This window comes from Manihot esculenta, chromosome 12, assembly GCF_001659605.2.
Source record: "Manihot esculenta cultivar AM560-2 chromosome 12, M.esculenta_v8, whole genome shotgun sequence".
Taxonomy (NCBI): domain Eukaryota; kingdom Viridiplantae; phylum Streptophyta; class Magnoliopsida; order Malpighiales; family Euphorbiaceae; genus Manihot; species Manihot esculenta.
Genome location: NC_035172.2, coordinates 1964691 through 1980554, shown reverse-complemented (window position 1 = coordinate 1980554; position 15864 = coordinate 1964691). Strand labels below are relative to the sequence as shown.

At 35.7% G+C, this 15864-nt stretch overlaps 2 protein-coding genes across 2 annotated transcripts; one reads left to right on the top strand and one right to left on the bottom strand.

The window, feature by feature from the left end:
• Positions 1–1627: 1627 nt before the first annotated feature.
• Positions 1628–3440, top strand: LOC110628223 (synapsin-2). Its single transcript, XM_021774774.2, has 3 exons — positions 1628–1949; positions 2133–2800; positions 3195–3440. Exons 1-2 carry the CDS (start codon positions 1760–1762, stop codon positions 2561–2563), a joined length of 621 nt encoding a protein of 206 aa, XP_021630466.1. The 5' UTR covers positions 1628–1759; the 3' UTR covers positions 2564–2800; positions 3195–3440.
• Positions 3441–13824: 10384 nt separating this feature from the next.
• LOC110628373 lies at positions 13825–14512 on the bottom strand. Its single transcript, XM_021775016.1, has 2 exons — positions 13974–14512; positions 13825–13891 (listed from the first exon to the last, which is right to left on the bottom strand). Exons 1-2 carry the CDS (start codon positions 14510–14512, stop codon positions 13825–13827), a joined length of 606 nt encoding a protein of 201 aa, XP_021630708.1.
• Positions 14513–15864: the final 1352 nt, after the last annotated feature.

Here is a 15864-nt window from a genome sequence, read left to right as displayed (position 1 = left end):
TTTTAATCGCGTATGGCATGATCATGAGTGGAGCCTGCCTGGCCGGAGAATCCATATTCCGCAGCAGAATGAATGTGGACGCAGGAAGGAGCCGATGAAGAAAAAGAAAAATCGAGAATTAATGTTTTTTCTTTTTTCTTTTTTGCCTGATAGGAAAGTGTTTGTTGTTATTAGTTTCTGGTTATGGCTGTGAAATTTTATGATGCTTCAATTCTTAAGGAACTCAAAATATCAACAATTTCTGTGGAATCTAATATTTATGTTCACATGGTTCCTTTGTTGAATAAGACATCAATTTTTTTAATTGTCTATAATTGGAATTCACATTTAAAATCTTACAGTTATTAGTTTAGTACTATCTTAAAAACTACTGCTGACTGCTGATATTTTTTTTAAAATTATTATATTTTAACTAGAAAGATATTAACTACAAATAAAAAAATAGAATATATGAAAATACAAACTGATGTTTTCCCCCTTTTTTAGCATTTAATATGATACTTTTTAAAAGAATTATTTGTTACATTGAAATTCAGTATGAATATGAGCCTCAGAAGTTCCATCCATATTCAACAAAGTTAATATATATATTTTTAAAAAAGTTAAACAATTAATCTTTTTTTTTTATTCACGTTCTTTTTGACCATGTATTTGAACTCACTCTTTTAGGTATAAAGTCATATAAGGGGACAGGAAAAAGAAACATAATTAAAGAGTGAATTACATTAAAACTATTTAAGCATCAACATTGAAAAGCAAAAGAAATATTCGGGAAAAAAAAAACACAAATAAATAAATTAATTAAAAAATGAAAGAGAAAAAACATAAATTAATAAAAAATGTTAATTTTCTTTAAGTGTAAATTAATTTTATTAATACATGCAATGAGATACCAAATAATTAAGAAAAAAAAATCTAATAAGTACTTTTTTTTATTACAAGGCCTATTAAACAAAAGAAGTCAAAAAAGAAAAACATAAGAAAATATCCTCAAATCCAGTCCAGCCCCAAAAATCACAGTCCCGCTAACCACTAGTCAACCCCTGTAGCCAGAACCATGCCATGAGTCTTTCAGAATAGCCCATCGACTGATCGTTCTCAATGATCACCGACAGAATCTCCTAGCTCATCTCGAGCACACAGACACCATCGATGACCATTGAATAAGGGTAGAGGAAAGAAACGAGCCACAATCATATCATGCATGTCGCCGATGACCACACTTGACCCATTTCAACCCCCGATAGAAAATCGAAGTAAGGAAACATGCCATGCCATGGCTATGTGCAACCAACCGAGGTGATCAACACTCTGGTCTCGATAATCCAAACTTCCAAATTGCCTCCACCATCAATCAGCAAGGGATAACAGAAGATTGAATCAATGCCATGCAACCAGATAAAAAACGCCAGCATCGAATATGGCCGCCGCTGGCCCACTGCGGTTCTTACCCAGACAGTAAAAATTATTAACCTCGTCATCATCTCAGTCTCATCTCTAAGTTACATCCAGGAGGTGGGGCCAGATAGGGAATCAAACCAACGTCAGGTGGACCCCAATCCATTTTTAACTTCTAGCCCAGCCCTGTAAAAGCGTAAAGCCAGAAGCTCTATAAATAACGGGCGAAGAGAACCGTGTTTAGGCTTGAAGAGGCAACACCAAATCTACTTCCAAGCCTCTTCTCTTTTTCAAATCTTCTTTTCTTTTTCCTTTTTCTTCTTAAAAACTGGATTCCTTTTATCTTTTACCGAAAAACAGCATGGTCGGACCTTCCCTTGACACCACCAAGCGCCACCTCAAACCGCCGTCCTCCTCCTCCACAACGTCCACCATCAAGTTCCTTTGCAGCTACGGCGGCAAGATCGTTCCTCGTTATCCTGACGGGAAACTCCGTTATCACGGTGGCGAGACCCGCGTCCTCTCCGTGGACCGCTCCATTTCCTTCTCTGGTTAGTCTTAGTTTATCATTTGTTCTTCTCAGTTTGTCAATTGTGTAAGATTAAATGCGTTTCGTGTTGTGTATATGGTGTGCGTGTGTTTGTGTTGACAAAGACGAATAACGTGTATTTTGTGAATTGATTTGATTATGAGTATGATTTGGAGTGGAATTATTGGCTGTGTGGTCTATACAGCGCTGTTGTTGAAGCTCGGGGAGTTGTGTGGGAAGGAAGTGAGTCTCCGTTGTCAGTTGCCAAATGAGGATGTAGACGCTCTGGTATCGATCACCTCGGATGAGGATCTGGTTAATCTCATCGAGGAATACGATCGAGCTGCAACCCCAAAGATCAGGGCCTTCCTATCTATGCCTAAAAAAATATCTCCTCCTCTTTCCTCGTCGTCGTCGTCTTCATCATCATCATCATCCTCATCATCACCTTCTAATAGCTATGTTGCCACTGTTGGTTCAACGGCTTCAACTTCTACACCGAGATGCTATCATCAAATCTCGAAGCCGGTAGCCTATCCTGTGAAGAAGATTCTTCCTCATCCTCACTATGTTTACCATGTCCCTGGAAACACTAGCCATGCCTACATGGTTCACAACGGGAATCATTGGCAATAGCTGCTGCGGAACTGAACTGAGACATATGAGATGATGAACCATAAATAGTAAAAGAAAAGGGAAAATACATTAAGAAAAAAGAAAAAGAATGGAGCTACCGATAATATATATGAATTGTAATTTGGGGACTGTATATCGTTAAGAAGGATTTGCTTTTTGGTCCGTGGATATTAATGAATTTTCAGTCCAATTTCCGAATTTGGATGCTCAGGAAAAAAAATTCCAATTATTGTGATGGTGAGTTGTTTCCTTCGGATTTTCCCATTTCATTTCCAGATTTTGCATAACCGCCCAATTTTCCATCGTCATCGTCTCCATTCGCGTAGAACAGCAGGTGTTCTCTCTGTTGTCATTTGTCAGATTCCTCTATGTTTGCGTGCCACGTCTTCTTCTTCATCACCTTATCCGTTATCCTTTAGGTTGCTCAAACACGTGCCGGTCATGTGGTGGCATATGTCACTTACATTCCCATTTCACATGTCTCGTCCTCATCCTTTATCTTCTTCCTCTTTCCTCGTCTTTGTTTGCAGTGTATTGATGTATTTCTTGTTTGATTGGTACTTCTTTTGAGTTGCTTTATGTGTTCCTTTTTACCCTGCCTAATTTTGCTGTTAAAAATTTTGATTTGCAGGTTAACTTGGAGATTCTGGTGGGTAAACTTGGAATTAAGATGATGGAGAAGCATTTGCGAAGGATTCTTCTCCCCGGAAAAATGCATTCGCTGGGGGGTAAACTCTATATCTTTCGTTAAAGACGCCATCAATTTTCATTTCTGATTTATTTACATGCATTACCTGCCACAATATTATGAAACTGATTTGGGAACTCCTGAGTTGATGCCACAGGCCTATAAACTATTTTGGTTTCTTTCTCATTACATCTTACTGGTTGGCGCATTAACTTTTTGAATCATTATCTCCCCCCCACCCCCCCCCCCCCACCCAAAAAAAAAGATTTTTTTTTAGATTTGCCATTATTCGCCGGCCATCCTCAATTGATGCCAACTCTTTCTCCTTTTTCATCTTTTTATTTTTTTTTGGTTTTTATTAGAATGGCTACGGTCCCACCTTTATTTGGGCTGGGAGATAGTGTACATTGGGATATACAATCTGTTAATCAAGATGATTCTCGGGAACTCTCTCTCTAAGCCATGGCAGTGTAAGGTTCAGCTTCACTGCTTCAGCGAGTCCCAGCAGGAGGGAGCTGGTGCAGATTGTTTTCGCGAAAACCGCCATACCGTACAGAGTTTTGGCAATCTCTTTCTAGCTGGCGAAACATTCTTTATATTTAAACAAGCGGTTCTTGCCATACAAATTACAGAGTACAAACCAAAAACATCGGTGTCTGAAAGAAATCTTGATCCATCAATTTGGTGGTTTGAAAAATCGAAGTTTTTGTAGATTGTAAAAAAAATTTCAAAAATATTACTTCAAAATTTTCATCATCTCCCGTAAATAAGATTTTTTTTTTGGTGTTTGGTCTTACGCTCGTTTTGTCTCCCAATCTCGAGAGAGGTACCCCCTTATGCGTATGGGTCTCCTGCTGGGGTCGGGTATCCGATGATCTCCTTTCAAGAAGTGCTATTGGAGGTACCTCAAACAACACTTCAACCTTGGTGTTGATAGTTGATGAGCTGGCTTGATTTATAGAGGTATATGAAGAGTTACAGGGGAGTACTGATTAGAGGCCTTGGAATATTCTTTCCTCCTCTCCGTGTATAGGCTTATTGAACTATTTTTATTTTTATTTGTTCGTTTTTTTTTTTTGTGTTTTACATTTTTCATCTATTATCTATATTTTGATTAAATGAAGCGATTTTGTTTAATTATTTATCTTATATATATATATATATATATATATAGGCGAAAAGCAAATGCCAAAAATTGGAAGAATCATGATATTATATCCCATGATTTGTCTAGCACATTCAAACTTATACTAATAATTTTTCCTCTTTTATTTGTGATAGATAGTTATGGCCTTATGGGCATCATTTAATTGTGATGAGTGGCTTTCTTTTCACCAGATACTATCAAGTATTAATCCCTGGGCTAGGAAGGTGGCATACAGGCATGCAAACGCCATCACCGACCCAAAAAAGCACTGGTGGTTTTCTTTAATATTGAGTAGATAATTCCAGAATGCGGAGCATCATGAAATTGGAAACATTTGCTGGGACCGTTGGGTATCAATTGAGGCCATGCCTTCCGGAATTTATTCACCATGGATTGGGGAAGGCATAGCAAGAGTGGGACCCTCTCACATTTTACATATCTGGAACATCATGATACTACAAAAATCCTGAATATTACAACAACATCAAAATTAAGAAAATTCTAACTAGAGGACCATACCTTATGTTTACCTCTGTCCTCATCAATGGGGAAAGGGGCCCGTTTGCTTCAAGGGGAAATGGGGATTATGATTTTGGTTCAAGAAGAAGGATCTCCACTCACTTAGCCTTCGGGAGGAAGATTACCTTCGCTGTCTCTAATTTTGGAGAGAGATGGCAGTCTGGACTGAAATTAATTAACAAGCAAAACAAACATGAGACAAGGACTTTGATCGTTATCTTCTGAAAGATAACGATGAAGTGAAATAATGTTATGGTACCCCACCATAACGTGCCATCTTTCCTTTATTTTTCTATTGAACAGGTTCCACTCAGAAATGAGCTTTTGACACGGAGAGGAGGATATTCACAACCAAGTGGCAATGTCATGGATCCCACTCAGCCTGCGTAGCTTTCAATTGCCGTTTGAGACTGTAAGGTCACCGTTTGTTTTTAATAAGCTGCAGGCATCGATGTGGGGTTTACCGTGGAAAGCATCTGAGCTGAAAGTGATAACGTTGATTTGGGATCACCACAAATGGGACCCTTTGAATATTTTTGTTCAAAGTTGGTTTAATTCTAGATGTAGAATCGACCATTTTTCCTAGTGGTGTGTTCTCCCGAATGCGTACTTTTGAAAAATTACTAGCCATTTCTTGAACAAGTCATTTCAATTTTACATAATTTTATACCTTTATTATATGTTTAATTAAAAAGATTAAAGTTTTTACTCTATAAAAAATTTATAAAAGAATCAATTAAATTAATTTCCTTTTATAAATTTCCTGATTTCAAATTGAGGAGACGAACGATCCAGGCTTTTAGGGTTGGCAGGCTAGATCCAGGCTTTTAGGAGTGGCAGGCTAGATGAGCAGTCTAAGGGTGTAACAAAAAATACAAAGTCATGCAAAGTAATGTAACTTTGTGTAATTGAAAATTTGTTTTTACTTTGAGTTGGCTGATCTTTTGCTATTACTGAGAGTCTAATAAAAGGCCGTATATTGGATTTACTGCAGGAAAGTGATAGACCTCAAAGGACTAAGAGAGTGCCCAAGAAATATTTAAGTTGACTTCTTGTTAGAATTGCCTTCTGCTCTGCTGCTGCGTATTTTTAACGTTGATTTCTATTTTTGAATAATTCTTTTATTTAAGTTGGAATAAGTCAGGATTGTGTATTTCAACTGACTAGCTGATTCTTAGCTATTTTTTTGGGAGTAATTGCTGTTAGTGGCTTGAGCATAGGGCTAGTTGTTTTAAGTTTTATTCTTATAAATAGCTTTGTGTATCTGTTATTAATCATGAATGAATTACAAACCAATTTTATTCCCAATTATTTTCTTCTTTTCTTTATTAGCTTTGAGTGGGACCTAACAATTGGTATCAAAGCTAACTATCCCTCTCTTTTCTATTTTTTTTTTTCTCTTTCTTCTCTTTTCTTTTATTATGTCTAACAAAGAACGAATTGAGAGCCTGGAGGCAACGGTTCAGCAGCTCCAAAGCACTGTTGGCCAGCTTAACACCTCTGTTGGCAATTTGGATAACGGGCTAAACGCTAAACTACAAAACATCGAGGCAGCTATTTCTAAACTCTCAGATATGTCTCTTTCCAACAAAGAGGAATCTAGCAGCATTGGTGAGCGTACCCAGGACAGACCTCAAAGGGAGAATTCAAAAGAGGGAGGACGGCCTTTGTTTGCCTCCAAACTCGCCAAAATTGAATTTCCCAGATTCTCGGGAGACGACCCAACGGAATGGATGACCAAAGTTGATCAGTTCTTTGATTACCAGCAAACTGATCCTTCCGAAAGGGTGTATTTGGCTTCTTATCACCTCCAAGGTGAAGCTAATCAGTGGTGGAGATGGCTCCAACGCTCATATAAGGAAGAAGGCAAGCTCGTTTCATGGGATATTTTCGTCGATGAATTATGGGCTCGCTTTGGTCCCACTGACTGCGAGGATTTCGACGAGTCCCTTTCAAAAATACGACAAACAGGACCGTTGAGGGAATATCAACGCGAGTTTGAACGGCTGGGGAACAAGGTGAAGGGTTGGACTCAGAAAGCCCTTGTGGGAACTTTTATGGGCGGCCTAAAGACAGAAATCTCTGATGGCATTAGGATGTTTAAACCTAAGTCACTAAAGGAAGCCATTAATTATGCTCGGATGCGAGATGAACAACTGCAGAGACAAAAGAAGACTGTGCGAGAATTCAGTCGCTCAAGCTCTCTATCTCCAACGAAAGATAAGGCTTCCACTCCTGTAAAACGCCTTTCATGGGAAGAGATGCAAAAACGAAGGTCTGCTGGGCTGTGCTTTAACTGCGATGCAAAATTTACTCCTGGGCATAGGTGCGCCAAACCTCAATTACTCTTGTTAGATGGCGGCACTGAGGAAGAGGATGAAGAAGATGAACCTGAAATTTCCATTCATGCTCTAACTGGGTGGTCCAATGCTCAGACTATGCGAGTTCTGGTTAAAATCGGATCGGCGGAGTTGATTGTTCTTATTGACAGTGGTTCCACCCACAATTTTATCAATGAGAAGCTGGCAGAATCCCTCAAAATTCCAGCAACGCCAATCCGGCCGAGCAGGGTGAAAGTCGCCAATGGGGGTTACTTGCAGTGCAATGGAAAATTTCATAACGTCCCAATCAAGGTTCAAGGTATATCTTTCTCTGTTACATTATACTCTTTGCCTCTAATGGGGTTGGATATGGTGTTAGGGATCCAATGGCTACGACAATTAGGGGATGTGAACTGCAATTGGAAGCATCTGACCATGAAATTCTTATGGGATGGTCGACTCCGATTTCTTAAAGGGATTGACAGTCAATTTATTCAACCAAATTCCTTCAAGGAGATGTCAAAGGAATTACGCCATGGAAATTCTATGTTTGCACTTTGCTTTCAAATTCAGCAGGAATCACTACCAGATGAAATCCATCCAGATATGCGGCAATTACTCTATCAATATGCTGACATATATCAACTGCCAACTGAGCTACCTCCAGAAAGGGGAATTAATCATCGCATCATCCTAAAAGAAGGGACGGATCCTGTTAATGTTCGTCCATACAGGTACGCATATTTTCAAAAAGCTGAGATTGAGAAACAAGTTCATGACATGTTAAAATTGGGGCTAATTCAAACAAGCACAAGTCCTTTCTCTTCTCCCGTTTTACTTGTTAAGAAAAAGGACGGCTCTTGGCGGTTTTGTACCGATTATAGGGCCTTAAATGCTGTCACTGTCAAAGACAGATTTCCAATTCCTACAGTTGATGATATGTTGGATGAACTCCATGGGGCTGCCTATTTTACAAAAATTGACCTTCGGGCGGGTTTCCATCAGGTACGAGTCCATTCCGATGATGTTCATAAAACAGCCTTCCGCACCCATAACGGTCATTATGAATACTTAGTCATGCCCTTCGGATTATGTAATGCTCCCTCCACTTTTCAGTCCCTCATGAATTCTATATTTCGTCCTTATTTGCGTAAATTTGTGCTTGTATTTTTTGATGATATTTTGATTTATAGCCCCAATTGGACCATGCATCTTGAACATGTTAAAATCGCTTTTGAAATATTGCGGCAACATAAGTTTTTTATCAAACTCAGTAAATGTGCATTTGGGCAGCAACAAATTGAATATCTGGGTCATATTGTTTCTCATGAAGGGGTAACGGTGGATCAAGGAAAAATTCGGGCAATGATTGATTGGCCTAAACCTGCTAATGTCTCTGATCTACGTGGTTTTTTAGGTCTTACAGGCTATTACAGGAAGTTTGTTCGCCACTATGGCATGATTGCTCGGCCATTGACTGATTTGCTTAAAAAGGGGAGATTTGCCTGGTCGAATGAAGCAGAACAATCTTTTACAGAATTGAAGAATGCTATGTCCTCTACACCAACATTAGCTATGCCTAATTTTAATGAGGATTTTGTTATAACTACAGATGCTTCGAATAAAGGAATTGGAGCTGTCCTAACTCAACAGGATAAACCCATTGCCTTTATGAGCAAATCCTTGGGTGTTTCTAAGCAGGCCTGGTCTACCTATGCTAAGGAGATGTTTGCAATTGTACACGCAATTCGTACGTGGAGGCCATACTTATTAGGCAGACGGTTCTTAATTCAAACAGATCAGAAGAGCCTTAAGTTCTTATTAGAACAACAGATTGTTACTCCAGAACAACAAAAATGGATTTCTAAGCTGCTTGGGTATGACTACGAGATCAGATATAAGCCCGGAAGAGAAAATATTGCGGCTGATGCATTATCAAGGATTGCTGGGAGTCCTAGTCTTGATGCTCTTTTCAGTCCTCAAACCACTTTATGGGATTCTTTACGGGAAGCAGCTCAGACACACCCTTACATGGTTCGAATTGGAAATTTGGCTGCCGATGATCCAGGCAAACCATATTTATGGCGGGCTGGACTGATTCTTTACAAGAATCGTGTTGTTATTCCTCCTGATTCTAATTTAATTATTCAGATTTTACAGGAATTTCATGATTCCCCAAGTGGTGGTCACTCTGGTGTTTTGAGAACACGCAAAAGAATTGCTGCACAATTTTATTGGCCTTCTTTGCCAAAGACCATCCAAGATTATGTTGCTGCTTGTTCAGTTTGCCAGAAAAATAAATCATCAACTTCCACTCCAGCCGGACTTTTACAGCCTTTATCAATCCCTCATCAAGTTTGGGATGATATTACAATGGACTTCATCGAAGGCCTTCCAAATTCTAATGGCAAGAACTCAATTTTGGTGGTGGTTGATCGTCTCAGCAAATATGCTCATTTTTTGGCTTTAACACATCCTTTTACTGCCAAAACAGTTGCCGAAAAATTTGTTGAAGGAGTTGTTAAGCTGCATGGGATGCCGAGGTCAATTGTTAGTGACCGTGATCGTATTTTTGTTAGTCATTTTTGGCAGGAATTCTTCAAGTTATCCGGCACCAAGCTTAAGATGAGTTCTTCTTACCACCCAGAAACGGACGGTCAATCGGAGGTTGTTAACAGATGCCTTGAACAATATCTCCGTTGTTTCACTTCCCACCAGCCACGAAAGTGGAGTTTTTATCTTCCCTGGGCAGAATTCTGGTATAACTCTTCTTTCCATGTTTCTATTGGAATGTCCCCTTTCTTGGCACTTTATGGCAGACCTCCACCAACTATTCCACGATATGATGCGGGTACAACTCCTGTCCATGAAGCAGATCAGGTTTTGGCTAGTCGTGATGAGATTCTTCAGCAACTTAAAGCCACACTTTCTCATTCAGTTAACCAAATGCGGCAGCGAGCTAATGCCAAACGAAAGGATGTTGAATTTCAGGTAGGAGATTGGGTTTATTTGAAATTGCAGCGGTACCGCCAACATTCGGTTGCCCGGAGAGCCTATCAAAAGTTGGCCAGCCGTTACTATGGGCCTTTTCAAATATTAGCTAAAATTGGCAGCGTCGCATATCGGTTACAATTACCTGAAGGTTCCAAGGTCCATCCTGTTTTCCATATTTCAGCGCTCAAAAAACATATTGGTAAGGTTGGCGACGATGTGCCAGTAGCAGCCACTTTACCTCTTTTTGATGATAATGGTGATGTTCTTTTGGAGCCACAAGCAATACTGGACACTAGGTGGGTTAAGCAAGGATCTAGACTTGTTGAGGAAAGTCTTGTTCAGTGGAAGACCTTGCCAGTTGAAGATGCAACTTGGGAGGATACAGCGGATCTGTTTGATAGATTTTCTACTTCCAACCTTGAGGACAAGGTTATTGTGAATGAGGGGAGCAGTGATAGACCTCAAAGGACTAAGAGAGTGCCCAAGAAATATTTAAGTTGACTTCTTGTTAGAATTGCCTTCTGCTCTGCTGCTGCGTATTTTTAACGTTGATTTCTATTTTTGAATAATTCTTTTATTTAAGTTGGAATAAGTCAGGATTGTGTATTTCAACTGACTAGCTGATTCTTAGCTATTTTTTTGGGAGTAATTGCTGTTAGTGGCTTGAGCATAGGGCTAGTTGTTTTAAGTTTTATTCTTATAAATAGCTTTGTGTATCTGTTATTAATCATGAATGAATTACAAACCAATTTTATTCCCAATTATTTTCTTCTTTTCTTTATTAGCTTTGAGTGGGACCTAACAGAAAATGAGAACCTAGTTGGAACTTTTATGATATCTGCTCGGAGATGAAGACCCCATCGAATGATCCAGATGAAACAAAGAATAGAAACTTTTTTTTGCGTAGGACAAACTACATGACAGAATAATTTTTTAGAAAGGAGGATAAGGAGGCACAGAGCCAGAGGCAATGCTTGCGGGGACGGCTTCTTAACTTTATCTATAAAAGGATATTGCCAACTTGCAAGTTCGAAAAGTCATTAGATTTTCATTAAATTTTATACTGCCTACCATATAAATTTAACCTTCTTTTCAAACAATTTTGAGAGTACATCCACTCCATATTAGCCTCTTGCATTAATATTAAGTAATAAAAATAAATCTTGATCCTAATGATTTTAAAAGCATGCTCCTCCATATCAGCCTCATACATTCACGATAAATAATACTAAGTGTTGTACAATAAAATTAGCGAAATTTTAATTTTATGTTCGGTTATTATTCTGAATTTCTTCATGTTTTGCAGCTTTTTTTCCTATTTAATTTTTTTAAAAAAATTATTATTATTTCTTTGAGAAGAAAATATTTAGAAATCCAAGAAGAGTCTGTTTGTTTTTCTATTTATTGATTCGATGATTAGTTCAAACACAGTATATGAATCCTATTTCATTGGAATCTTATCCGGAAAATATTAATACTTTATTTGGTATTTCATTAGAGTCTTATCCAGAAAATATTAATACTTTATTTGGAATTTAATTCTCGAAAGAAAATAATTGAATTCTATTCATTTCTATTGAAAAAAAAGAATTCTTTTATTTAAAATATATTTTAAAATAATAAAATTTAAGTGAATACTTTTAATTTAAATAAATTAATGCTAAATTCAAATTAATTTATTTACTTCATCATTCTTATTAGTTTAAACTAAACATAAATATTTATTTTTATAAATGGTAATATTTTTATCTCATTCAAATATTTTTTTAAAAAATCATTATTAATATCTGTAACAATATTTAAAATTTCAAATTTATATAATTTTCTTGTCATTAAAAAATAAATTAAGATGAACTCTTTTTTTAAAAAAAAAACATAGCAATATAATTAATTTTTTAATATCAACTATAAATGTATTAAATTTTAATACTTAATATAAAATTAAATTAAATTCTTAAAAAATATAAATATTTATTAATTAAAAAAACACAAACAAAATTAAAGTTGAAATTTTAAAAAAGATATATATAGAAAAAAAATTAAAAATAATTATAAAAAACTAATTAAATAATTTTGATATAAATAGATTTAAGTGAGATTATTACTTACAAAATCTTAACAATTTTGATAAATTTTGGTTTTAATTCAAAATAAATTCTCACAAGAATTCAAATTCTTGAATTATTAATTTTATTAAACACAAAACTTAAAAAAATCAATTCTTTTCAAAATTAATCATTCTAAACAAAGTATAAGTCTCCAAAGATTCCGGAAGAAAACATTTAGCAATCCTATTTTCACTAATGATGAATGACAGAATGAGAATGTGTTGCAAAGTAAGGCTTGATTAAACTTAAATGAGTTTTGGCTTGAGTTTTCTAATGAGCTAATTGTTTTTGAGTTTAAACGACTTAGTTCGATGAGTATAATAAATCGATGGTGCCTCATAAAAATAAAAATATTTTCTCCGAGCGTTATTATTTTTTAATTAAAATTTTAACGAGCGACCACGGAATATTTTTATTAATTAACGATTTTTTTTCTCATATTAACAATTCATATAATGATTTTCTTATATGCTTCTACACGTTTTTATAATATATATAATAATGTAGGTTTTCCTCTGTACTCCTTTTTAACTCGGTACTCTCGCATTTTTCTCTGTTAAACCTAACTTTTTATTTTTCCTTCTCCATGAGAAACGATCTGCGTCAATTAACTATAGATAAATAATAAAATATAATTGTCCCTATTAATTTGACAGTCAACAGTAAGCGGCTCATCCCATCAAAGATCGAAATAATAAAAAATAATGATCGTTTAAGATATGTTTATATATATATATATATAAAGAATTTAAAATTGGACTCACAGATTTAATATGGTAAGTTCATTTAAGTAAATTTGATAGAACTCTCATATTCTAGTCTCTCAATTTCTAATCCCCATTCTAAAAAAAAAAATTAAAATTATTTACTTATTCAAATTTTTATAATAAAGCATGTTAAATTTAATTTTAAATTAATTTTTTTTATAAATTTGACTAATATGTATTTAAGTTAATAATTTTCTCAATGATATTTTCTAAAGCATATTATAGGAGCTATCCATGATTTGTTTTTTTTATGTTGAATATTCTTCAATAGGTATGGTATATGACTAAAATACTGCATTTTCCTTTTATGTAATAGAAATTAGAAATCGCTTATGTTTGCACAAAAATCAACAAGTAAAGATTTACAAGTTTCACAAATAATTCATAAACCATCAAACTGCTAAGTATATAAACATCTGTGGCAAAAAAAAAACTCTATAAACATCTAATCAAACAAATCCCATCAAATAAAAGAACCCAAATAGGAAGGTCCCCACTTTCCTGTATTCTATTTTTTTCTAAAATAAAAAATAAGCAAAATAAAAAATATCTGCTACTTCCATTCTAATATTATTTTATTTTTATATTTCCTATTGTGGATAGAGGACTAAGTTGACATACGTCGCCGCTTCACGGGATAACATAGGCCGCACTTAAGCACTTAATCAGACCGTTTACATTGCACGGGATAACATAGGCCGCACTTAATCAGACCGTTTACACTGCACGATGTGCAGGTCCTAAACCCATACTTCTCAGAGTAGATCTTATGGCTGCCATTGCACTGTGCACAAAGAACATATCTCAGCCCTCCACAAACATCACAGACGCTATTAAATTTAATTTTAATATTGTTTTCTACAAACGGTAACCCACCAATCAGCTTACTCAACTCACCACTCTCATTCATCTCATTGATCTCCTCGGCCCCACCAAGATACTTCCCTCCTAAGAAAACTGCAGGTAACCTAACTTTTTTGGACGCACTGATCATCTGTATCTCGTCGAGATACTCGGCATCCATGGACAAATCTCGCTCGTCAATTGGAACGTGAAATCCACGGAGGATTGATCTGACGGTTCTGCAATCTTCGAGTGTTCTGCGGACAATGCCGAGGCTGGTAAAGTAGAGGATGATCTTGTGGTCATCCTGGTTAGGAGGTGGTGAAATTATGAATGTTTTAGAGCGGTTGCGGTGGTGGCGGTAGAGTGGGGAGGCACGGTGGAAAATAGAGGGTCTCCTGGGGGTTTGAGGTTGGGATTTGGATCTATTCTCTTCTTCTAAGAGAATGGCATTGATATCCTTGAAAGATGAGGAGGAGAAGTACCTTGGTGAAGGTGGCTCCGGCGGCTGTCTTGGGGAGGTGTGAGCTCTACTTGGTGATCTCAGCCACTCTAACCACATTAGAGATAGAGAGAAAGAGAGAGAGAATGGAAGAGACATGAGACTAGTTAGGATTACAAAGTAGCACTGGAAATCTTCAGAGGTCTTTAAAAATATTAGATATTCTCAATATTTATTCTAAATTTGGATTTAGTAAGAAGGAAAGTAATTATATATATAGTCATGTTTGCTTGGAAAGATTTGAAGTTATGGTAATTAATTATTTATGGATTTTTAATATTAATATTTGCAAAAACGATGGAGCTAATTGGGAAAAAATGGTAATACAGCTTCAGAGACGTTCAGAGATGAAATATTTATTCTAAATTAGGATTTAGTAAGAAGGAAAGTAATTATATATATAGTCATGTTTGCTTGGAAAGATTTGAAGTTATAGTAATTAATTATTTATGGATTTTTAATATTAATATTTGCCAAAAAAGATGGAGCCAATTGGGAAAAAAATGGCAATGCACACATGGTAATATTTTTAATTCCTTGATTTCGGAGATATTCAGAGATATGAAATATTTATTCTAAATTTGGATTTAGCAAGAAGAAAAGAAATTATATATATAGTCAAGTTTGGTAGGAAAGATTTGAAGTTATGTTAATTAATTATTTATGGGTTTTTAATATTAATATTTGCAAAAAAGATGGAGCCAATTGGGAAAAAAATGGCAATGCACACATGGTAATATTTTTAATTCTTTGATTTCGGAGATATTCAGAAATATGAAATATTTATTCTAAATTTGAATTTAGTAGGAAGGAAAGAAATTATATATATAGAAGTTTGGTGGGAAAAATTTGAAGTTATATTAATTAATTATTTATGGGTTTTTAATATTAATATTTGCAAAAAAGATGGAGTCAATTGGAAAAAAATGGCAATGCAGCACATGCTAATATTTTTAATTCCTTGATTTCGAATATTTCTTGATTTTGGGAATGTTGAGAGATATGACTAGTGGCCAGTGGGGGTGCACTCAGATATGCCAATCCCTAAATAATTTTTCTCTGATAAAGTGAAGAGCAGCTAGTGTGGAGAACTCCAATAAATTCTGTTTACCACTATGGAACTTAATTGCCTGTGCCATATGTATGAGCAAATGCATGTGCAGTGACAACTCCGAAATAATTATTGAAATTTTAATATCATTTGTAGAATAAAAGATGTCATAGGGTGCCGATGGTTTTTCCCACCATTTCCATCTTAGTAAGGAAAAAAAGTATTTTTTAGTGTATATGGTATAAGAAAATTAATTAACTTTTTAATTTTAAAAAATATATTAAAATATTTTTAATATTTTTTAAAAAATAATAATTATTTTTTATTAATTTTAAGGTTAAATATTATAAAAAAAATTAAA

Excerpts from the sequence above, each read along its gene's own strand:
- LOC110628373 (XM_021775016.1), bottom strand. The coding sequence starts at position 14,512 with ATGTGGTTAGAGTGGCTGAGATCACCAAGTAGAGCTCACACCTCCCCA. Across the intron at positions 13,892-13,973 it reads AAGCTGATTGGTGGGTTACC|TGCAATGGCAGCCATAAGAT; the intron begins GTTTGTAGAAAA and ends CTTTGTGCACAG.
- LOC110628223 (XM_021774774.2), top strand. The coding sequence starts at position 1,760 with ATGGTCGGACCTTCCCTTGACACCACCAAGCGCCACCTCAAACCGCCG. Across the intron at positions 1,950-2,132 it reads CCGCTCCATTTCCTTCTCTG|CGCTGTTGTTGAAGCTCGGG; the intron begins GTTAGTCTTAGT and ends TGGTCTATACAG.